Source organism: Lemur catta, chromosome 14, assembly GCF_020740605.2.
Source record: "Lemur catta isolate mLemCat1 chromosome 14, mLemCat1.pri, whole genome shotgun sequence".
In the NCBI taxonomy this organism is placed as follows: Eukaryota; Metazoa; Chordata; class Mammalia; order Primates; family Lemuridae; genus Lemur; species Lemur catta.
Window position 1 is genome coordinate 68,690,731 of NC_059141.1, and position 24,352 is coordinate 68,715,082.

Below are 24,352 nucleotides of genomic sequence, written 5' to 3' on the forward strand. Positions count from 1 at the left end.
GCTGGATGCTAGTATTCTCAGCTTTCGTCTTCTGGCTTGGAATCTCCACCTTACCAAGAAAAAGTAAGGGTGATGGGGGCCCCAATATTCTCAAGACAGCATGTGTAAGACAGAGCCTCTGTCACGTGACTGGGGTCTTGGTGGAAGGAAGCCCTAGATTTCTCCTCAGCTGTACTGGCTGGCAATTCAGCCTCTAAAACTGTTTGGTAGAGGGGTATGAGAAATACTGGCAGCTTGTTCCTCCTACGTAGATGCCATAACCCTTGAATAGGAGCTGGGAGTCAAAGGAGGCAATGAATGGTCTTGAACCATAAGATGATATTCTAAGCAGTCATTAAAAATGATCAGGTTAAGGGCAGGAAAACTAACATGGAAGACGGTTAATCACATATTGTAAATGAAAACTGGAGTTTACAATATATATTATCCTACCATTGTGTAAGAGTGTGTGTGTATATCCTAAAAGAATACTGAAAGATAAGAAGCCAAATCAAACCAAAAACCCCAGACAAAACTACCACAACCCACGTACAGATAAGAGAGAGAGAATTTTTGGCTGTGTGTTACTGGAAGCAAGTTTAGGGGTAAGGCCCACTCTTGTAGATGGGATAACTACCCCCATTTTTTAGATGAGGAAACCAATCTCACAGAGAATTGACCCTCCCAAAGTATGGACTCGAGACATGAGAGAGCTTGATAGTAATCTCTTCTCACCTCCCGAAGAATCTGAGAAGATCTTGCTCTTAAGAAGTGGTATCTGAGAGAATTCGGTTCTTCATCTGAAAGAGAAGCCTGGGAATGCAAGATCTGAGAGGGGCAGGCTAGGAAAAGCGAGATAAAGTTCCTCAGATAAAAGAAGCTGAGATTCTGCAGTGTGCAGTCATTGAGTGGCAGATGAGGATTCAGTGGAAATGCAGGACTTGGAATAAGTAAGTCTTCCTCAGGCAGACAGAGATGCAGTGGAGAAGTCCAGGGCAGTTGCAGCTGCAGTGTCTGGTTGAGGGCATCAAGGATACCCAGGGGCTGAACCCTCTCGGAAGCAACAGCTCCACACTTCCCTGCCAACGACAAGCTGGGTATGAAGTGACAGGGCACACCAGACCAGGGGAGGATGAGCTGAAGGCAGAAAATAGGTCCAATTCCAGAAACAGGCTTGAGAGAGTTAATCAGAAAACAATTTGCAGGCACTAGAAGTGATTACTTAGTCATTTCACAGAGTACAAACCGATGACCCAGCAATTCCCATCCTGGTTTAAACACTAGTGCCCTGAGGGATATGTTTGATAGTGAAGTCAGTTTAGTATATGTGAAAAAGTATTTCTTTAAGTGGAATGTAGTATTATACAGAAGAAAATATCAAAGTATATTGCAGGCACTTACAGTAAGCGTTGTTTCACGCAACAGAATCTCACGTGAAGGTGTTGGTTACACATGCTGGATATACACGTGCAGGCACACTTCTCCAAACATTCACACAGCTCCTCCCTCAGTGTGGCTTCATTGAGCTCTTTTTGTATCCACCTGATATAGTTTGGATATTTGTCCCCTCCAAACCTCATTGTTGAAATTGGATCCCCAATGTTGGAGGTGGTGCCTGATTGGAGGTGTTTGGGTCACAGAGCCAGTTCCTTCATGAATGGCTTGGTGCCATTCTGTTGAAGGATCTGTCTATCTGTCTGTCTCTCTCCATGTGATGCTTGCTCCCCCTTTGCCTTCAATCACGAGTGGAAGTTCCCTGAAGCCCTCACCAGAAGCAGATGCTGGCGCTATGCTTCCTGTACAGCCTGTAGAGCCATGAGCCAAGTAAATCTCTTCTTTGTAAATTACCCAGTCTCGATGGGGGGTGGGGGGAGGGGATGGGTGTATGCCTACATGATGAGTGCGTTGCACACCCTGTGGGGAATGGTCATGCTTGAAAGTGCTGACTTGAGGAGGTGGGGGGGAGGGGATGGAGGTATGACTACATGGTGAGTGCCAGGCGCACTGTCTGGAGAATGGACACACTTGAGGCTCTGACTCAGGGGGATGGGAGGGACATGGACAATGTATATAACCTGAACTTATGTACCCCCATGATGAGCTGAAAAAAAAAATAAAAAAAAAATAAATTACCCAGTCTCAGGTACTTCTTTATAGCGATGCACACAGACTAGGACACCATCCCTCTGACAACTTTTCCTATGTTCATTTTTCTTTTTCTTTTTAAAATTAAAAAAAAAAAGCCTACAGCACCCGGTATTTCCAGGCAGTCTCCCATTCAAGTACTAACCAGGCCTGACCCTGCTTAGCTTCCGAGATCAGATGAGATTGGGCTCATTCAAGGTGGTATGGCTGTAGATTTTTCATTTTTCTTTATAGCACTTTTTACTATTATCTCCTTTGCAAAAACAATTTTTTTGTGCTGAGGACCGACTTTCAATAGATCACACTGCAAGTGTATTTTCTCAATATGACTGATGGCAGCAACAAAGCCACAAACTATCTGATCTATGACAACCTCCCAATGGCCTATTTGTAACAAATGATCATTCCTGGATCAATACAAAATGTGGGGACAGGGCTGGGGTAAATGCCAACCCTGTTACCCTAAGGACAGTTTCCATTAATAGAATAATGTAGAAAGTTGCACTGAGCAGACAAATAGTTCCAATGCATATTAAGTACATAATAAAAATGCCATATTAAATCAAGGAAAGGGCTGAATTATTCAAACAGTGCAGGGAAAACTGGCTACGTGGGAGAATAAAGCTGCTTATCTCTACCACATATGACGAGGAACACCAGAAAGAGATAAGAATAGTGCGATTTCAAATAATGTCTACTTTATCATGTCAAAGGAGACATACCTGCCACAATGCTTGGTTCCAAAGAGAATTTTCTTAGGCTAATACTAAAGCACAATGAAGGAGAAACACTTAATTTTCAGCTAGCAGAATAACTTTATTTCTAATTCTGAGCATTTGACATAGGAATTTACAGAAATGAAAAACACTGTGCTACTTATTCTCCATGTACTCTACCCAGATTCTCTCTACCTTTCTCTGAACCCACCTGGGCTCTCCTGCAGATGCATCCAGTTGGGTTCACAAAAAGGGAGGCATTGGCAATTTGGTGCCACAGTTCTGGTGGTGACAACGTCTCCGACACAGTGGCCTCTCCTGCATGACAGCAGCTCTTGCTGGGCTCTGGTAACACTGCTTCCATCCTTGCCCCTTGAGGCCTCAGAATGGTGATGGCTTCCTGTTGACGTTAGTCTCTAGGTGTTTCAATATCCCTTGTTTCCGGCAGACACCACTGTGGTAAGTCTGCCATCAAAATGTTTAGTTGGAGAAGTCTGTTGTCCACCAGAAAGATCCATGGCTGATACAAACAGCAATCCCCATATCAACTTGTCAAAAGAAACAATTCTTCCCCCAAAATCAATGTATAGAACATTAACACTTAGAAAAATTTTCCTCTGGGTCAGCTGGAATGCCTTCAGCTCTAAGTATCAGACAACCCTAAGAATAAATAAGAGACAGTTATTATCACAGGTAATACAAAGTCCCAGTAGAGAGCAAGTGTGGAGATCTGAGAAGCTCAGCAACATCACCTCTGAGCTGGCTTTTCCACCTCGTGCACTGTCGCCTTCAGGCTACTGCCCACCTTCACAGCTACAAACTATAAGCTAGTATCACACACAGACATGAAAAAGTCCAGCAGAAGATAGACAATCTATTCTCATGTCTCTCATATCTTCTCATTTCCTAACAATGTATTATCAGGAGATCTTTCCCAGAAGTATTGTAGAGCATTTCCCAACACCTCATCGCTCACATGTTCACCCCAACAAAAAAGCATTAGAATGGAATTTCCATGATTAGCTGTGACTAATCTGGACTTACCCCTAAATCATCTGGGAGAAGGATGGACAAAGATATAAAACTTAGCTCAGCAAGGAAGATGTAGTGAATGGCCATTGGGTGGGCAGTGTCTCTCAGAACTGCTGACCAACGTGTTCTAAGGAAGTGTAGGAAACAAGAGGACAAAGGAGATAGAGACACTATATGACATTCTACAATACTAAATACAAATACATAGTTTCTGGGTTACATAGACCTAGAGTTACATATATCTTGCCTAAAGAGATGCACATTGAAGTATCAAGTATGAAAAGAACATTTCATTACATACCATCACTTTTTATATGCAGAGTGCAAACTATTACTGTTTATAACTGACGTTAACCTTTGCATAATTTATGTAAATATCATTCTTATTAACAGCATTTACATTATCGATTGACCCAGAGGTAGCTCAAAAACCTCAGAAAAAATACTGTTTGACTTGTTTATTGAAGTGGTAGTTCAGTAACTAGCCATACGCATTCATATATGCCAGGAAACAGAGGAAAGGTTATGTGATACAGTTCTTTGTGAAATAATATTTCACTTAAGACATATACTGGCCAAGCTAAAAAAGACTCTGGTAGCATTTAGAATAGGACTGATTCAGAGGTAGTTAAAAACCTCACAAAAACATTTTTTGGCTTCTTTCCTGAAGAGGCAACTCAGCAATAATGGCTGTAGCCATTTATTTATGTCAGGAAATAGAAAAACGGGTATGTGATTTATACTTTAAATCTGCTATATATTTCTTTATATATACACAGTGGTATGCTGGCAAATATTTCACAATGGGTTCTCTGAGAAAACAAAGACCTTGATTTATAGACTTCGCCAATTTCCATAGTGTAAATACTCCCATTAAACTACCAACACGGTAGCACTGAATGTGGAGTCAGGAAGAGATGTGCAGTGGCACTCCAGGATATAGTATTTTCACCATACAAATGCAATAATATGAGTAACCTAACGCACAAAAAGTGAAATGTAGCAAAATAATTTGGAAGTGATGAGTGTTGAATATTTAATAACTTTGTTTTTAATATAAATAAATTATAAGTTTATATAATTTTAAATGACTGTTCAATAACTGGCTCACAAAACTCCTGAAAATTTAACAATCAGCAGCATTTTTAAGTCAGTATGAGGTGAAGCTAGCATATCACTATAGTAAGTGTGTACAAATATATTTACATATACATATATATACATACGTACACATACAATTATATCAACTTATATAGACACCAATGGCATTTAGTGTGGAAAATATTAATATATACCATAATAATTACTAAACTAAGTGTAAGTATTTTCTCCTCACAACCATGTTGGGCCACAATATACAAATCAAGCACACTCCAAATTTCTGTTACATAAGCACACTCACATATGGTCTACAAACAAGAGTGATTCTTCACACATGTGCTTAATGGTGCTGTCATTCACTTTAATCTTTAGATTCCACTGTAAATATGGGTATAAATGAAAACTGCCCATTATATTTACAATAAAATTTTGGTATCACATCTGGAATGACACTAAACAACATAAATTCTAGATAAAGATTTTACCATATTATTTAAATGAATACATTTCCCCTCAATACAAATTTTCTAATGAAAGGTTTTAATTTTTCTTAAAAGCTTTCACTATTCGAATGAGATAGCATTTTCTTGTAATTTGTGGTATTCTTTGGCTTTCTCTCATTTCATTTTTTAAAATTGTACAGCAAATTTGACAGGTGTGTGAAGGCCTCTGAACATTCAGGATGTGGAAAGAGCTTTTGCCCTTGTATGAATTCTCTGATGTTTGGTGAGTACTGACCTCTGACTAAAGGTCTTCCCACATGCATCACACTCATAGGGCTTCTCCCCTGTGTGAGTTCTCTGATGTTTAGTGAGAGCTGATTTTTCACAGAAGGTTTTCCCACATTCATTACATTTATAGGGTTTCTCTCCTGTGTGAGTTCTTTGATGTACAATGAGGTTTGACTTCACACAGAAGGATTTTCCACATTCATTACATATAAAGGGTTTCTCCCCTGTGTGCGTTCTTTGATGGACAGTTAGGGCTGACCTGTGGCAGAAGGATTTTCCACATGCATTACATTCGTAGGGTTTCTCCCCTGTGTGTGTTCTCTGGTGTTCAGTGAGGTTTGATTTCACACAGAACGTTTTTCCACACTGCTTACATTCATAGGGTTTTTCTCCTGTATGTGTTCGCTGATGGTTGGTAAGGTGTGGTTTCTGGCAAAAGGCTTTCCCACATTCAGTACATTCATAGGGCTTCTCTCCTGTGTGTGTTCTCTGATGTTGAGTGAGGTTTGACTTCTCCCAGAAGGTTTTCCCACATTCACCACATTCAAATGTTTTTTCTCCTGAGTGAGCTCTCCGAAGTTGGGTAAGATGTGATTTCTTACTAAAATTAGTCCCATTTTCACTGTAATCATAGGTTTTTTTTCCCATATGTACTATCTGATGTTTAAAGAGAGCTGACTTTTCCCAAGTTTTGTCACTCACTTTATATTCACGGGGAATCTTTTTTGTGTAAGCTCCCTGATGGAAAATGAAAGTTGAATTGTCACAGAAGATTTCCCCATATTCATTATATTCATAAGGATTGCCCTCTGTAAGAGCTCTCTGATGTCCAAATCTTAAATCCATACAGAAGGACTTCCCACAAATACCACATTCATAAGGTTCCATTTCCAAATGAGCTTTCTGAGATAGGCTGAACTTTAAACTTTCAACAAAGGTTCTTCCACATTCATTATATTTACAGAATGTCTCTCCTAGCTGAGATCTCTTATTTGTAAATAAGTCTGCCTGCTCATGGAGGCTTTGCCCATTTTCATTATACTGAAAAGATTGGTCAAAAAGTGGCTGACTGAGAGCCTGGCAATGATTAAGGACATTCCTTTTTTGATCATATTTATAAGATTTCTCACCAACAGGAATTTTCTCATGCCTAATATCAAGGAGCAATTTTTCATATACATTACATCTATCAGGCTTCTTTCTGGAACAGTTCTTTTTACTAATAATTAAGCTTGAAATATTTTTCAAACTCATTTCACATGAGTCACATATTTTATAGGGGAAATTTCTTGAAGAAATAGGGTCCGTGCTGAGATCGAAAGTTTTCCTTCCTCTATCACCACTTTGTACACTTACTATCTTGTTGTTGGTGAATATAAGCTCCCAAAAACGTTCACCTTGATTTTCCTGGTTGCTCTCTAGCAGGTCATCAACTTTCCATTTCCTTTCTAGAAATGAGAAAAATAACCACATCTTATGAATCTTAATACATTTCTGATGGAATTGGACTTTTACACAGATGCCCCAGTACACAGTCAGTTCTTTTATTTTACGCTCAGTTTCCTGGTATGAACTGAATTCAAGTATACATTTCCTTTATCCTCCTGGTTTAAGTGGAAAATACAAACATGCTGCAATACAAACAGGAGGGGAAATTGGCAATGATATTTAACACTTTATAATAACCTTCAAAACTGGACAGAAACAGGTGAAATAAAATTCATAACACAGCGAACCAGAGTGGCTGATTCAGAAATAGGAAAACTCAGAGAGAATGGGGTGAGCCCAACAGAGACAATAAACAACGAATAAAGTGATAGTGAAGATTACTAGACAAAGAGTTTCAGAAGCTGAATTATGTTTGGTAGAGACAAAATAGATGTTAGTCCTAATCCTCTCACACAATTACTGGGGTAGGATTCCCACCAGAGTACAAGCTTTTTTTTTATTCTACGCATCAACATCAAATTAACATCCTGAAAACAGCAACCTCTTAGGTTCAAAAGAAATGTCCTATATCCAGGATCTAGCATTTTCTTTAATTTTGTTGACAAGGACTATTTTTTTTAATGCTGTAGGAAATAAACTCAAGAAATGATGAACAGGGGATGGAGATTTTCTGAGTTGTTCATTCAAAGAACAGGAAATTCACAGAGAATGAGTTCAACAAGGGAGTTGTTTTTTAAATGAAAATAGAAAAAAAGGCCGGGCGCGGTGGCTCACGCTTGTAATCCTAGCACTCTGGAAGGCCGAAGTGGGGGGATTGCTCGAGGTTAGGAGTTCGAGACCACCCTGAGCAAGAGCGAGACACCGTCTCTACTAAAAATAGAAAGAAATTACCTGGCAAACTAACATATATATATATATATATGTATATATATATATATATATATATATATATATATATATATATATATATATATATATATAGAAAAAATTAGCCAGGCATGGTGGCGCATGCCTGTAGTCCCAGGTACTGGGGAGGCTGAGGCAGTAGGATTGCTTAAGCCCAGGAGTTTGAGGTTGCTGTGAGCTAGGCTGACGCCACGGCACTCACTCTAGCCGGGCAACAAAGTGACACTCTGTCTCAAAAAAAAAAAAAAAAAAAGAAAGAAAAGAAAATAGAAAAAAATGTTTGACAAATATGAGGTTTGGCAGAGGCAAAGCATGGTTTACATCTTCATCCTCTCAGAGACTGATTACTGTAGTAGAAGCCTCACTGCTATCTATGTCTGCTTCTACATTTGGGTTTTAAATCTGCTTTTATATCTAGGTTTTTCTCTCATATTTAGGTTTTTCTGCATTAACATTTAGTCTCATCTGGGGCTTTACGGACCTGTGAGGCCCATGAGGATCATATTTCTCTATATGGTACTAAGATGTTCAGTAAACTTTATCATAAAATTTCTTGGGTATACTTCATTGTAGCTACCCCAAGGGATGTTAATCATGTTAAAAAAAATCTATGATAGCCCTGAGCCCACTGCCCCAAAGACCAACCGATTAAAGTTATTATCCTGGCAAAAACACATCAAAACAAGATAAACAAAACTTTATACCAACTGATTCTCATTAAGTGCTCAAGCCAATATTCCGCAAGTCCATTATAAAAGCATGTGCAACTCTGGCCAGGTATGAGACTCTCTGCTGTAAATTGCTCATTCCCAACAAAACACCTTTCAATGAACTAGAAGGATTCCACCCTTGGCTCTCCTTAAAACCCGGACATTCTTCAGTGAACTGCTACTTCCTTTAATGAAAAAAAAAATCTGTTCCAGTAGTGTTATGGGAGAATCTTTGGAGTTTTCTCAATATAAGATCATATCATCAGCTAAGAGACACAGTTTGACCTCTTGTGCCCCCATTTGGATGCCCTTGATTTCTTTCTCTTATCTGATTGCTCTGGCTAGGACTTCCAGCAATATGTTGAATAGAAGCAGTGATAAGGGGCAACCTTGTCTGTTCCAGTTCTAAGTGGGAATGCGTTCAGTTTTTCCCCATTCAGCATGATGTTGGCTGTGGGTTTGTCATATATGGCTTGTATCATTTTTTGGTAAGTCCCATCTATGCCTATTTTGTTAATAAGCATTCTTATCATAAAAGGGTGTTAAATTTTGTCGAATGCTTTTTCTGTGTCTATTGAGAAGATCCTATGGTCTTTGTTTTTGCTTCTATTTATGTGGTAAATTACATTTATAGATTTGTGTATGTTGCACCATCCCTGCATCTCTGAGATGAAGCCCACTTGGTCAGGATGAATTATTTTTTTGATAAGCACCTGAATTCGCTTTGTTAGGATTTTGTTGAGAATTTTTGCATCTATATTCACTAGTAGTTTTCTTTTGGTCTGTAGTTTTCTTTTTTTGTTGCGTCCTTTCATCATTTTGGTGTCAGGGTGATGTTGGCTTCATAAAATGTGTTGGGGAGGATTCCTTCCTTCTCGATGTTATGGAATAATTTCTGCAGGATAGGCACCAGTTCTTCTTTGTACATCTGATAAAATTCGAGCATGAAACTGCCTGATCCAGGACTTTTCTTTTTAGGAAGGGTTTATATTGCTGTTTCGATTTCGGTACTTGATATTGGTCTGTTCAGGAATTCTATTTCTTCCTGATTGAGCCTAGAGAGGTTGTGTGTTTCTAAGAATTTGTCCATTTCTTCCACATTTTCCAGTTTATGTGCATATAGGTCTTTATAGTATTCATAGATATTTTGTATTTCTGTGGCATCAGTTGTAATTTCTCCTTTTTCATTCCTGATGGAGCTTATTAGAGTTCTTTCTTTTCTGCTTCCTATTAGTCTAGCCAGAGGTGTGTCAATTTTATTTTTTCAAAGAACCAATTTTTTGTTTTATTAATTTTCCATATAGTTTTTTTGTTATCAATTTCATTTAGTTCTGCTAGAATATTTTTTATTTCTTTTCTTCTGCTGGGTTTGCTGTCAGTTTGCTCTTCCTTTTCCAGTCCTTTAAGATGATTAATTAGATTATTTGTGTGTGATCTTGCTGTCTTATGGATATAAATTTTCCTCTCAGGACTGCTTTAGCTGTGTCCCACAGATTTTGATAACTTGTGTCTCCTTTGTCATTTAGTTCAAAGAATCTTTTGATTTCCATCTTGATTTCCTCCTTAATGCAATAATTGTTCAGCAGACAGTTGTTTAGTTTCCATGACTTTGTGTAGAGAAGAGAGTTTCTGTTGGAGTTGATTTCTAATTTTATTCCTCTGTGATCTGAGAGGATGCATGGTATAATTTCTATTTTTTAAAATTTTTTGAGACATGCTTTGTCGCCTAGGATATGGTCAATCTTAGAGAATGTCCCATGAGCTGATAAGAAAAGCGTACATTCAGTGGTTTTGGGGTAGAATGTTCTGTAAATGTCAGTCAGGCCCATTTGTTCTAGAGTTCTGTTTAAGTCCATTGTTTCTTTGTTTGTTTTCTGTTTGGAGGATCTGTCCTGTTCTGTCAGAGGACTGTTGAAGTCTGTGGCTATTACGGTGTTCCTGTTTATCATTTTGTTTAGATCAAGTGAGATTTGCTTTATGAATCTGGATGCACCTGAGTTACGTGCATAAATATTTAGAATTGATAGATCTTCTTGTTGCATTGTACCCTTCACCATTATATAGTGACCCTCTTTGTCTTTCATCACTTTGGTTGATTTGAATATTAAGTGATCTGAAATCAGAACTGCCACACCAACTTTCTTTTGGCTTCTGTTTCCTTGAAATACTGTTTGCCATCCCTTCACCTTGAGTCTGAATGCATCCTTGTGGTTTAGATGTGTTTCCTGAAGACAGCAAATATTTGGCTTGTGTGTATTTATCCATTCGTCCAGCCTATGTCTCTTTAGTGGGCAGTTCAAGCCATTGACATTTACTGAGAGAACTGATAAGTGGGGTAGATTTCTGTTCATCCTATTGAGTTGAAATTTGTTGCTCTGCACTCTTGAGCCATTGTGGTATCTGGTCTTTGATGTTTAGCTTTGGATGATTTTACACTGATGAATGTTTATTGTGCTCATCCATGTATAACACTGTTTTGAATGCTTCCTGGAGGGCAGGTCTTGTCTTGATGAATTCCCTCAGTCTTTGCTTGTCTGAGAATGTCTTAATTTCTCCTTCGTATACAATACTTAGCTTAGCTGGGTACAAGATTGTAGGCTGGGCATTATTCTGTTTGAGAAACATGAGAATGGGACTCCAGTCTCTTCTTGCTTGTAAGGTTTCAGTTGAGAGGACTGACGTTACTCTGACGGGTTTTCCTTTGTAGGTTACCTGCTTCTTTTGCCTTACAGCTTGTAGGAGGGCCTATTTGATGGTTATTTTGGTCAGTTTGATGACTGTGTGTCATGATGTCTTCCTCTTTGTGATGAATCTCCCGGGAGTCCTTTGAGCTTCTTGTACCTGGATGGCTAGATTTTAGCAAGGCCTGGGAAATTTTCCTCTGTTATATCCTCAAATAGCTTACCTAACCCTTGTGTATTTTCTTCTTCACCCCCAGCGATGCCTATGATTCTCACATTAGCCTCTTCATATAATCTCACATTTCTTTACTCTTTTCTCTTATTTCTCTGCTCTATCTCTATGACTGACTTATTTAATTTAAAGGTGTTATCTTCAACCCCTGAGATTCTTTCTTTTGTTTGACCTACCCTGTTCTTGAGGCTTTCCACTGTGTTTTGTAATTCCTTGAATAAATTCTTCATTTCCAGGAGTTCAGTTTGATTTTTCTTTAATATTTCAATTTCTTTAGTGAGTTTTTCTTCCAGGTCCTGGATTCTCTCTTTTTTTTTTTTTTTTTGTGGTTTGTGTTGGTTATCCACTTTTTTTGCGTATCATTCAGTTTTCTTACAATCCATGTTCGAAATTCTTCTGACAGTTTAGTTTTCTGAATTTGGTTAATGTCCACTGCTAGAGAGATGGTGTTCCCCTTTGGGAGTGTGCTTTGTATTTGATTCTTCACAATTCCAGAGTTCTTTCACTGATTCCTTCCCATTTGGATCAGCTGTTGCTTCTTACCGTTAGATTTTCGTTGGACTAATGATACACCCTGTTTAGTCTCTGAGCCAGTAGGTGGTGTTTGTGGGTGAGATTCAACCACACCCTGTATGATGAGTCAGTACATGCACTTAAAGGGTGTGCAGAATGACCTCCCTGTCAGTAGGTGGCGATTGCTGGGAGGAGCAGGCTGGAACAAAGTCTCAGGTTACAAAATCAATGTACAGAAATCAGTAGCATTCCTATAGGCCAAAAACAGTCAAACTGAGAACCAAATCAAAGACTCAGTACCTTTCACAATAGCAACAAAGAAAGTAAAATATCTAGGAAAATATTCAACTAAGGAGATAAAAGATCTCTACAAGGAGAACTATGAGACAGTAAGGAAGGAAACAGCAGAGGACTTAAACAGGCGGAAAACCATACAATGCTCATGTGTCAGCAATATCAACATTGTGAAAATGTCTATACTACCCAAAGTCATCTACAGATTCAATGCAATCCCTATTAAAATACCAACATCATTTTTCAGAGATACAGAAAAAAGAATTCTACACTTTGTATGGAACCAGAGAAGACTCCATATAGCAAAAACAATTTTAAACAAAAAGAACAAATTGGGAGGCATCAATTTACCAGACTTCAAGATATCCTACAGGCTATAGTAACTAAAACAGCATGGTACTGGCATAAAAACAGAGACATAGACCAATGGAATATAACTGAGAACCCAGATATAAAACCATCCTCATATAGCCACCTAACCTTTGACAAAGCAGACAAAAGCATACACTGGGGAAAAGAATCCTTATTCAATGAATGGTGCTGAGAAAACTGGATAGCCACATGTAGAAGACTGAAACAGGATCTGCACTTTTCACCTCTTACCAAAATCAACTCATGGTGGACAACAGACATAAACCTAAGGTGTGCAACTATAAGAATTCTAGAAGAAAATGTTGGAAAAACTCCTATAGACATTGGCCTAGGTAAAGAATTCATGAAGAAGACCCTAAAGGCAATCACACCAACAATACAAATAAATAAATGGGACCTGATCAAATTAAGAAGCTTCTGCACAGCCAAGGAAACTATCCAGAGACCAAACAGACAACTTACATAATGGAAGAAAAAATTCACATGTTACACATCCGATAAAGGGGTGATAACTAGAATCTATACAGAACTCAGGAAAATCAGCAAGAAAAAAATCAAACAACACTATCAAAAAGTGGGCAAACGACATGAACAGAAACTTTTCAAAGGAAGATAGACTTATGGCTAACAAACATACGAAAAAATGCTCAATATCTCTAATCACTTCTTTCCCTATTTGGACTCCCTTGATTCGGCTCTCTTGCCTGATAGCTCTCGCAAGGATTTCCAATACTATGTTGAAAAGTAATGGGGACAGTGGGCAGCCTTGTCTGGTTCCGGTTCTGAGAGATAATGCTTTCAGGTTTCCCCCATTTAGTATGATGTTGGCTGTGGGTTTGTCATATATGGCTTGTATCATTTTTAGATAGGCCCCGTCTATGCCTATTTTTTAAGCATTCTTATCATAAAAGGGTGTTGAATTTTGTCAAATGCTTTTTCTGCATCTATTCAGAGGGTCATATGGTCTTTATCTTTGCTTCTATTTATGTGGTGAATTGCATTTATAGATTTACGTATGTTGAACCACCCCTGCATCTCTGGGATGAAGCCCACTTGGTCATGATGAATTATTTTGTTGATAAGCACTTGGATACGATTTGCTAGGATTTTATTGAGAATTTTTGCATCTATGTTCATGGGAGAAATTGGTCTGTAGTTTTCTTTCTTTGTTGCATCCTTTCCTGGGTTTGGTATCAATGTTATATTGGCTTGGTAAAATGTGTTGGGGAGAATTCCATCCTTCTCGATATTGGAGAATAGTTTATGTAGGATGGGCACCAGTTCTTCTTTGTATATGTGGTAAAATCCGGGTGTGAACCCATCTGGACCAGGGCTTTTCTTTTTGGGAAGGTGTTTTTTATTGCTGTTTTGATTTCAGTTCTTCATATTGGTCTATTCAGTAATTCTATTTCTTCCTGATTGAGCTTGGGAAGGCTATGTGTTCCTAAAAAATTGTCCATTTACTCCACATTTTCGAGTTTATGTGCATAAAGATTTTTGTAGCATTGATAGATGATATCGTGTATCTCTGTGGCATCGGTCGTGATTTCTCCTGTCATGTTCCTGATGGAGGTTATTAGAGATTTTTCTTTCCTGCTCTTGGTTAGCCTAGCCAGTGGTGTGTCTATTTTGTTTATCTTTTCAAAGAACCAACTTTTTGTTTTATTAATGTCCCTTATGGTATTTTTGTTGTCCTTTTCATTTAATTCTGATTTGATCTTAATAATTTCTCGCCTTCTGCTGGGTTTGGGGTTGGTCTGTTCTTCATTCTCCAGCTCTTTGAGTCTATTCATTAGGTTGTCTATTTGTAAGTTTTCTGTCTTTTTGATATAGGCATTTATGGAAATGAATTTTCCTCTCAGGACAGCTTTAGCTGTGTCCCATAGATTTTGATAAGTTGTGTCTCCTTTGTCATTTAATTCAAAGAATATTTTGATTTCCAACTTAATTTCTTCCTTTATGAAATAATTATTCAGGAGGTTGTTTAGCTTCCATGACTTTGAGTAGGAATGAGAGTTTCTGTTAGGGTTCATTATTACTTTTATTCCACTGTGATCTGAGAAGATGCATGGTATAATTTCTATTTTTTTAAATTTTTTAAGACACGCTTTATGTCCTAGGATATGGTCAATCTTAGAGAATGTCCCGTGAGCTGATGAGAAGAATGTATATTCAGCAGATTTCGGGTACAATGTCCTGTAGATGTCAGTCAGGCCCATTTGTTCTAGCATTCTGTTTAAGTCCATTAATTCTTGCTTATCTTCTGTTTGGAGGATCTGTCCTGTATTGTCAGTGGCGTGTTAAAGTCTCCAGCTATTACATTATTGTTGTCTATCATTTGGTTCAGATCAAGTAGGGTTTGCTTTATGAATGTGGGTGCGCCTAAGTTCGGTGCATATATATTAAGTATGGTTGTGTCTTCTTGTTGAATTGTGCCTTTCACCAGTATGTAGTAACTCTCTTTGTCTTTTATTACTTTTGTTGGTTTAAAAACTAAGTTATTGGAAATTAAAACTGCCACACCAGCTTTCTTTTGGCTACCGTTTGCTTGAAATATCGATTTACATCCTTTTATTTTGAGTCTAAATGCATCTTTGCAGGTTAGGTGAGTTTCCTGAAGACAGCAGATACTTCGTTTGTGTTTTTTTATCCATTGGCCCAGTCTATGTCTCTTGAGTGGGGAATTTAGGCCATTGACATTTAGTGAGAGAACTGATAAGTGGGATAGATTTCTGTTCATCTTGTTGGGTAGAACTTCATTGCTATGTTTTCTCTCTTGAGCCATTGTGGTGGCTGGAATGTGATCTTTAGCTCTTGAGTGGTTTTACATTCGTGGGTCTTTCTTGTGCTGATCCATGTGTAACTCTCTTTTGAGTACTTCTTGGAGGGGTGGTCTTGTCTTGGTGAATTCCCTCAGTCCTTGTTTATCTCAGAGCAGAATCAAGGGAGTCCAAATAGACAGAAGAGACCAAACTCTCACTCTTTGCTGATGATATGATGTTATATCTAGAAAACCCCAAGGATTCAACCAAGAGATTCCTGGAATTAATTAATGAATTCAGTAAAGTCTCAGGTTACAAAATCAATACTCACAAATCAGAGACATTCATATATGCCAATAACATTCAATTGGAGAACCAAATTAAAGACTCAATACCCTTCAAAATAGCAACAAAGAAAATAAAATATCTAGAAATATATTTAACTGAAGAGGTACAGGACCTCTATAGGGAGAACTATGAAACACTAAGCAAGGAAATTGCAGAACATGTAAATAGGTGGAAAACCATACCATGCTCATGGATCGGAAGAATCAACATTGTTAAAATGTCTATACTACCCAAAATAATCTACAGATTCAATGCAATCCCTATTAAATTACCAACATTATTTTTCACAGATTTAGAAAAAATAATTATACACTTTGTATGGAATCAGAAGAAGACCCCGTATAGCAAAAGTAATTTTAAGCAATAAAAACAAAATGGGATGTATTAATTTGCCAGACTTCAAACTATACTACAATGGTTCTTAAAACTGCCTGGTATTGGCACAAGTGCAGGGACACAGTCCAGTGGAACAGAACAGAAAATTCAAATATAAAACCATCCTCATATAGCCATCGCATCTTTGACAAAATAGACAAAAACATACTCTGGGGAAAAGAATCCCTATTCAACAAATGATGCTGGGAAAACTGGATAGCCACATGTAGAAGACTGAAACAGGATCCACAGATTTCACCTCTCACAAAAATCAAATCACGGTGGATAACAGATTTAAACCTTAAATGAGAAACGATTAGAATCCTAGAAGAAAATGTAGGAAAGACTCTTATAGACATTGGTCTAGACAAAGAATTTATGAAGAAGACCCCTAAGGCAATCACAACAACAACAAAAATAAAATAATGGGACCTGATTAAATTAAAAAGCTTCTGCACAGCCAAACAAACAGTCACGAAAATAAACTACACATCAGATAAAGGACCAATAACAGGAATCTATTTAGAACTCAGGAAAATCAGCAAGAAAAAATCAAACAACCCTATCAAAAAGTGGGCAAACGACATGAATAGAAATTTTTCAAAAGAAGATATAAAAATGGCTAACAAACATATGAAAAAATGCTCAACATTCCTAATCATCATGGAAATGCAAATCAAAACCACAATGAGATATCACGTAACTCCGGTGAGAATGGCCTTTATCAAAAAGTCCCAAAACAACACATGTTGGCGTGGATGCAGAGAGACAGGAACACTCATACACTGCTGGTGGGACTGCAAACTCGTGCAACCCCTGTGGAAAGCATTATGGAGATACCTTAAACAGATTCAAGTAGACCTACCATTCGATCCAGCAATCCCATTATTGGGCATGTACCCAAAGGAACAAAAGTCATTCTATAACAAAGACACCTGTACCTGAATGTTTATAGCAGCACAATTCACAATTGCAAAGATGTGGAAACAACCGAAATGCCCATCAATCCACGAATGGATTAGTAAATTGTGGTATATGTATACCATGGAGTATTACTCAGCTATAAGAAATAATGGTGATATGACATCTCTTTGGTTCTCCTGGAGAGAGTTGGAACCCATTATATTAAGTGAAGTATCCAAAGAATGGAAAAATAAGCATCACATGTACTCACCAGAAAATTGGTTTCCCTGATCATCACCTAAATGCACATCGGGGAAGGATACCAATTGAATATCAGACTGAGACGGGGGGGGGGGGGGTGGGGGGAGGGGATGGAGGTATGACTACATGGTGAGTGCCAGGCGTACTGTCTGGAGAATGGACACCCTTCAGGCTCTGACTCAGGGGGATGGGCGGGACATGGACAATGTATATATCCTGAGCTTTTATACCCCCATGAGCTGAAATAAAAAAAAATATATATTTTCCCTAGAAAGATTTGCAATTACATTGTTAAATTGGGGAAAAAGACTTTAATTATGATGTACTTGAGAATTCTACAATGTAAACAGATGCCTTTAGGAATATACATATTTAGATAATTATAATTTGTAAATATTGTGCATTCAAAGTGGCTTGAAATACATATTTGGAATGCATATAATTCTTTACTCCTCAGATACTAATTTCTCCTCTTACCAGGTAATAGAGTTTACTATTTACATATTATGACTAGGTCTTAATTCAAATGATAGAATAATTTTCTCTTGATTCGTACTTTGATAAGGGATGACTTGACTCAAGTTCTTCTATGTCAGAACTATGTTTTAATTAATATATTTTTTTAAAATATATATTGGATTTAAGCTACTTTTTTTCACTTTTAAAGTAGGGAAATCTCCCAATGATTCAAGCAAAAGACTAGGACTCTTCTAGGCTTAAGGGAAGGTAAAGTTTTCTGGATTCTATACCTAAATTGACATATCTTGGAGGAAAGAATGAATTGCATAAAAATTATAGTTAAGAATATATTAGGTGAAAAGTACTGACTTGAAAATATTTGTTTGCTATTGTTGATTGCCTGTTAGTTTAGTTCTGGAAATGTATCTGGCTCATGGTAACTGTGAATAAAATAAAGTTTCTGTCTTCATGGTTTTAAAAAACAAACAAACAAAAACAAAAAACAAAACATCTCTAATCATCAGGGAAATGCAAATCAAAACCACAGTGAGATATCACTTATCCCCAGTGACAATGGCCTTTATCAAAAAGTCCCGAAACAACAAATGTTGGTGTGGATGCGGAGAGATGGGAACACTCACACACTGCTGGTGGGACTGCAAACTAGTACAACGTCTGTGGAAAGCAATATGGAGATATCTTAAAGAGATACAAGTAGAACTCCCAATTGATCCAGCAATCCCATTACTGGGCATCTACCCAAAAGAACAAAAGACATTCTATAAAAAAGACATCTGCACTCAAATGCTTAAAGCAGCACAATTCATAATTGCAAAGATGTGGAAACAACCCAAGTGCCCATCAATACATGAGTGGATTAATAAAATGTGGTATATGTATACCATGAAGTTTTACTCAGCCATAAAAAACAATGGTGATATAGCACCCCTTGTATTATCCTGGACAGAGCTAGAACCCATTCTACTAAGTGAAGTATCCCAAGAATGGAAAAACAAGCACCACATGTACTCACCATCAAACTGGTATTAACTGATCAACACTTAAGTCCACATATACTAACAATATCCATCGGGTGTCAGGCAGATGAGTTGGGGAGGAGGGTATGGGTATATAGACACGTAATGGGTGCGGTGAGCACCATCTGGGGGATGGACATGCTTGAAGCTCTGACTCAGGTGGAGCAAGGGCAATATACATAACCTAAACATTTGTATGCCTGTAATATGCTGAAATAAAAAAAACCAATAATAGTAATAAAATATAAAATATCTACAGCATCCCTACCACTTCATGGCTCTACTTGCTCTGTCCTTTAGAAGAAGTTACTGTCCATATCATTCATTGTAACATAAAATAAATCCCTTGCTCAATGCTACAGCCTCTGTTGTGACCAGAGCCTGGTTCTTAGCAGATGTTACTACAGTCTTGTCTCCTCTGATCCCACCGAGGAGGCAGCACATTAATGGTTTTTCATAGTAATGTGCATGCAAATCATTTCCAACCTGCACCTGATGAACATGAGGACAAAAATAGGAATGTGCACTTAAAAAGAGTACCACAGAATGTTTTCTGAATGAATGCAAAAGAATGGCCTCTCCTAAACCTGGCTCCACAGGTAATCAACAAAGTAATTATCAAAATATCAGATTTAGGCAAAGTAAGAAAGGACCTTTTCTTGGAGAGACAAAATTTCAATAGACAACCCCTGATCAGCAGCCATATGATCAGGCCTGAGTTCTTGGCATACAGCCACCAGTAATTCAGTCATACAACGTGAAGTATTTAACTTACAGTAAAACATTGAGTTCTAATTTAAAACAAGTGAAATACCACCAATAAGACATTACCATGCATCATGCAATGTATAAACACTTTATATGCAATATTAATTATGTGAAAAACGGCAAAGAAAATAAGAATGAAAGTTTTAGGTAAATGGGAAAACATAAACAAAATTTAATATATAGGATAGGGTTTCATATAAATTCTGGAGAGCAAAAAGAAAGAAATTTTAAGAGAGGCAGAATAGGACCACAACGTAATAGTCAATGAAAGGGGACTTTCATTCATTAAGTAGCAACTATAGGTTATTCTGTCAGGCTAGTGAAGATAAATTGAATGCTTTAGTTAAAAAGAAAAACAACCAATGAAGAAGTAGTTCAAGTCAGGAATGAGAAAACACGTAATTCTGCTTTTGAGTGATATCAGTGAAGAGTGAGAATATAAAGGGATGGAGAAGATGGTTTTGAATGGAAAATAACAATGAGAGCATGAAGAGACCAGTAAGAGATTTCGTACAGTGACCCCACTGCTGCCATTTAAGGTAGCAGTAGGACAGCAGGATGCACCTTATTTGACTCCTGGGAATCAGACTCTCTGGTTTTTGTGTAGCGCAGATTGTTCCTCCTCAATCTCCTCTAATGGATGAATTTAATGCCTTCTAAAGGTGGTACTGTCCCAGGACTACTCTCACCTATATACAACCACTCTAGAAAAGGGATTGGCGAACTATGACCGCAAGGCAATGGCCCTTGAGCTAAGAACATTTTTTACGTTTTTAAAGGGAAAAAGATGGAAGTAGCAGTAGGGAAGAGGAAGGAAAGAGAGAGGAAGGAGGAAGAGGAATAAATAGGAAGAAAAATGAACAGCAGCAACAGCAACCAAGACCATATGTGGTCCACTAAGCCTAAGAGGTTAAGAGGTAAATCACCCTGAAAATGTTGGAGAAAAAGGAAAAGGATTATAGTGAGAGTAACGTATGGAGAAATGACAAGGTAACAGGGATGTGGGCCAAATATCCCTCGTTATTTCCAAAGGTCTGAGGCTAAAAGTAGAAATTTCTTAAAAATATTGCAAAGATGACAAACCCTAAACCAATGATCTAAGTTCTAATTTCCTCTGGCTTTCATCTGCCTTGAACTCACTGACTCACCTGGGTAGCACTGCCTTGGGAATCCTTTCTCTAAGATCCAGGGCTCTTCACCTTGCTCTATCTTGAAGATCACTTCTGGCTTAGTAACACAATGCCCTGTTAAGAGAAAATAACACAGGACTGGGGCTAAAGAGCTTGGCTTCAGGCACACTGAAAAAATGATAGGGAAGAAAGGTACAGCTCCAGGAGCTCAAGGAAGGTACCCAAGTGAACCACTCCCTCAGGAGGGAAGAGGACATTCTTTATGGTGGCCAAAAGGTATTAGTCATCTCAGAGCCTTGAATCTCAAGCTTCAAACCAGAAAACTACAGGGCATTCTTATGTTTGAGCAACTAAGAAATGCATGCTATTGGCAGCCATGTGGAAAAAAAAAATCCTTACCTACTGAGACAAGGTTGCTGTAATTTTCCAGGATGACATCTCTGTATAGTATCTTCTGAGCAGGGTCCAGAAGAGACCACTCTTCCTGGGTGAAGTCCACACATACATCCGTGAATGACACTTGTTCCTGTAACAGTATATTCCTTTTCTATATGAAGTAGTCAGAACTAAATAATGTAGAAAAGATTTAAGAGAACTAATCTCTTTACAGTTTACTGAAAAATGACATATAGGATACCTCCCTTTGTGCTATACTATATAGAATAATACAAAATATCTTGTACAAATTGAGTTTCCACTAAGGGCTTAGAATTGTCCTCTCTGCTGTGAATGCTACTGATGAAAACAAAATGGTTCCTGTTTTCAAAGTGCTTATGACCTGATTAAGAAGAAATACATATTCACAGTTATTAAATTCAACATTGTAGGAGCTAGCAGAGGAAAAGTCAGTTCTTTCACATTATCTTTTACATTATCAAGTTTCATCAAGGAAGTTAATACTATCAGTTGTTAAAATAAATAATGGGATTGAAATGAATATGGCACAGGCTCAGACCACACTCAACACCTGACTGATTAAAGTGACTGCCCTGCAGTCTACCTGCCCATCAGAGAAAAGAATGAATCTTCTCTGCTTGAAGAGATCATCTTCTGGAGCCTGTAACAATTTTTTGTTTGTTTGTTTTTAAACACAATATTTGGCATCCAGTAAAAAATTTCACGGTATGTAAAGAGACAGGGACCAGGTAAAAAAATAGATTATAAAAGCAGACACATAGGTGAACCAGACACTGTAATTAACAAACAAGAACTTCAAAATGAATTATGATTAATATGTTCCATAAAACAAAGGAAAATATGAAAATAAACAAGAAGATGGGAGAAATTCAACAGTGTATGGTATGTGTGTTGTACAGAAAAAGGGTTAATAGAGGAGGCCTGAAACTGCTATCCTTTGAAAGGTCTTTTGCAAGGGATCATGCTTGACTGGCATCTGGAAACAGATTTCAGAGGGGTTCTTATAATTTTCTGATACAAATGGCTCACTGAGCCTGAACTGTTTGTGTAAACAATATGATTTATGCAAAATATGTGCACTCCTTCTGGGAGTCTAGAATTTTGGTATGTGCCAGGCCAAGAGTACCTATGTGTCCAGCCCCTGATCAAAATTCTGGGCACCAAGTGTCTACTGAGCTTCCCTGGTATACATTTCACATGTGTTGTCATATGTCATAGTTAGAGGACTTAAGTGTGCTCTGTGAGACTCCACTGGGAGAAGACTCTTAGAATCTTGCTGATTTTGCTTTGTCTCCTTTCACTATATGCTGAGTCATCCTAGGGAATCATTAAACCTGGGTATGGTCTTGAGGACCTATTATACACGTATACATAGACACACACCCTAAACAATAAAGTACACATTCTATCATTTTATTGGTACTCACATGGAACATTCACCAACATAGACCATACATATACACATACAGGCATAAAATGGGCATTCTAGAGCTGAAAAATAAAATATCTGAAATTAAGAGCTAATTAGATGGGTTCAAAATCATATTAGAAAAAGAAAACAAAATCTGAACATGTATGCATCTAACAAAAGACTGTCAAAATACATAAGGTAAAAACCGATAGAAGTGAAAGGAAAGCTTAAAAATCTACATCACAGTTGGAGACTTCAACTCCCCTCTGTCAGTACTAATAGATCAGCAAGCTGAAAATCAGTAAGTATATAGGTAACCCCGACAGCACTATCAATCAACTTGATCTAACTGACATTTATAAAATACTCCCCACCCTAAACAATAAAATACACAGCCTATCATTTTATTTATACTCACATGGAACATTCACCAACGTAGACCATATTTGGGCTTATAAAACACACCTTAACGAACTTGAAGCAATAGCTGTCATACAAAGTATGTTTTCAGATCACAATGGAATTGAACAGAAACCAATAAAGCAAGAGATAGCTAGAAAACCCCTCTAAAACTTGAAAGCTAAACAATATACTTATAAATAACCTATAGGCCAAAGAAGAAGTCTCAAATTTTTAAATATTTTAAATGAAATAAATATGAAAATACCAAAATTTGTGGGATGCTGAGAAAGCACGTATAGGGAAATGTATAGCATCAAATGCATATTTTGTTCTCAAAGACCCTTCTACAAAAATGAAAAGACGAGCCATAGACTGGAAGAAAATATTTGCAAAACACATGTCTAATAAAGGAGTTATATTCAAAATATATGAAAGAACTCTCAAAACTCAATAATAAAAATACAAGCAACCCCCTTGAAAAATGGGCAAAAGATCTGAACACACATCACCAAAGACATAAAAATAGCAAATAAACAATGAATAAACCATTCAACATCATTTGTCATTATGGATACCAAAATGAGATACAATGACATTTATTAGAAAGGTTAAATCTAAACTACCCATGAGTTCATACTAATATAAATAAATGATTAAATAAATGGGAGAGAACAGACAAATCTCCTGTGCAGAATCACTAACAATTTATGTGGATACTTTGCCATAAAGGAAGTATAACTCTCCACTTCCTTCCAAAGAGTATAGTATGAAAACAGAGGAAGAAAGGGTAACTTTCCAGGGAAGAAATGTGACCACACTACCTCAACCAGGTAACTAACAGTAATACATCAACAGTGACAAGTCATGTTGATAGCATTTTCCTTTGATATGACACTTTACCTCTGTGGTTTTCCTCTAAGAAACTCTAACCCCAGTCTAATCCTGAGAAAAACAGCAGACAAATATCAACTGAGGGACATTCTACAAAACACTGGATTTGTACTTCTCAAAACTGTCAAGGTCATCAAAATAAGGAAAGTCTGAGAACCTGTTCCAGTCAAGGAGTCTAAGGAGACAAGATAACTAAGTAGAATATGGATATCCTGAGAAAGAAAAATTGTAGTAGGGAAAAATTAAGAAAATCTCAATAAAGTAGTCATTACTGAAAAATAAATCAATATTGTCACATTAGTTGTGACAAATATACTATATTAAGAT

The 24,352-nt window shown here is 37.6% G+C and overlaps 1 protein-coding gene and 1 pseudogene across 6 annotated transcripts in view; both read right to left on the reverse strand.

The window, feature by feature from the left end:
- Positions 1–2,220: 2,220 nt before the first annotated feature.
- On the reverse strand, positions 2,221–2,339 carry LOC123650469 (annotated as a pseudogene).
- Positions 2,340–2,919: 580 nt separating this feature from the next.
- The window catches only part of LOC123649895 (zinc finger protein 248), a 41,407-nt gene continuing 19,974 nt past the window's right edge, over positions 2,920–24,352 (reverse strand). For 3 of the 6 annotated variants that reach the window (XM_045568196.1, XM_045568195.1, XM_045568197.1), the window contains exons 3-5: positions 21,304–21,430; positions 20,923–21,018; positions 2,920–7,152 (exon numbers count right to left, since the gene is read on the reverse strand). In XM_045568196.1, the coding sequence (XP_045424152.1) occupies positions 5,651–7,152; positions 20,923–21,018; positions 21,304–21,430 (1,725 nt within the window). In that variant the 3' untranslated portion in view covers positions 2,920–5,650. Of the gene's footprint in view, positions 7,153–20,922; positions 21,019–21,303; positions 21,431–22,748; positions 22,783–24,352 lie in introns of those variants that run through there. The other 3 variants (XM_045568200.1, XM_045568199.1, XM_045568198.1) reach the window with 3 other exon arrangements.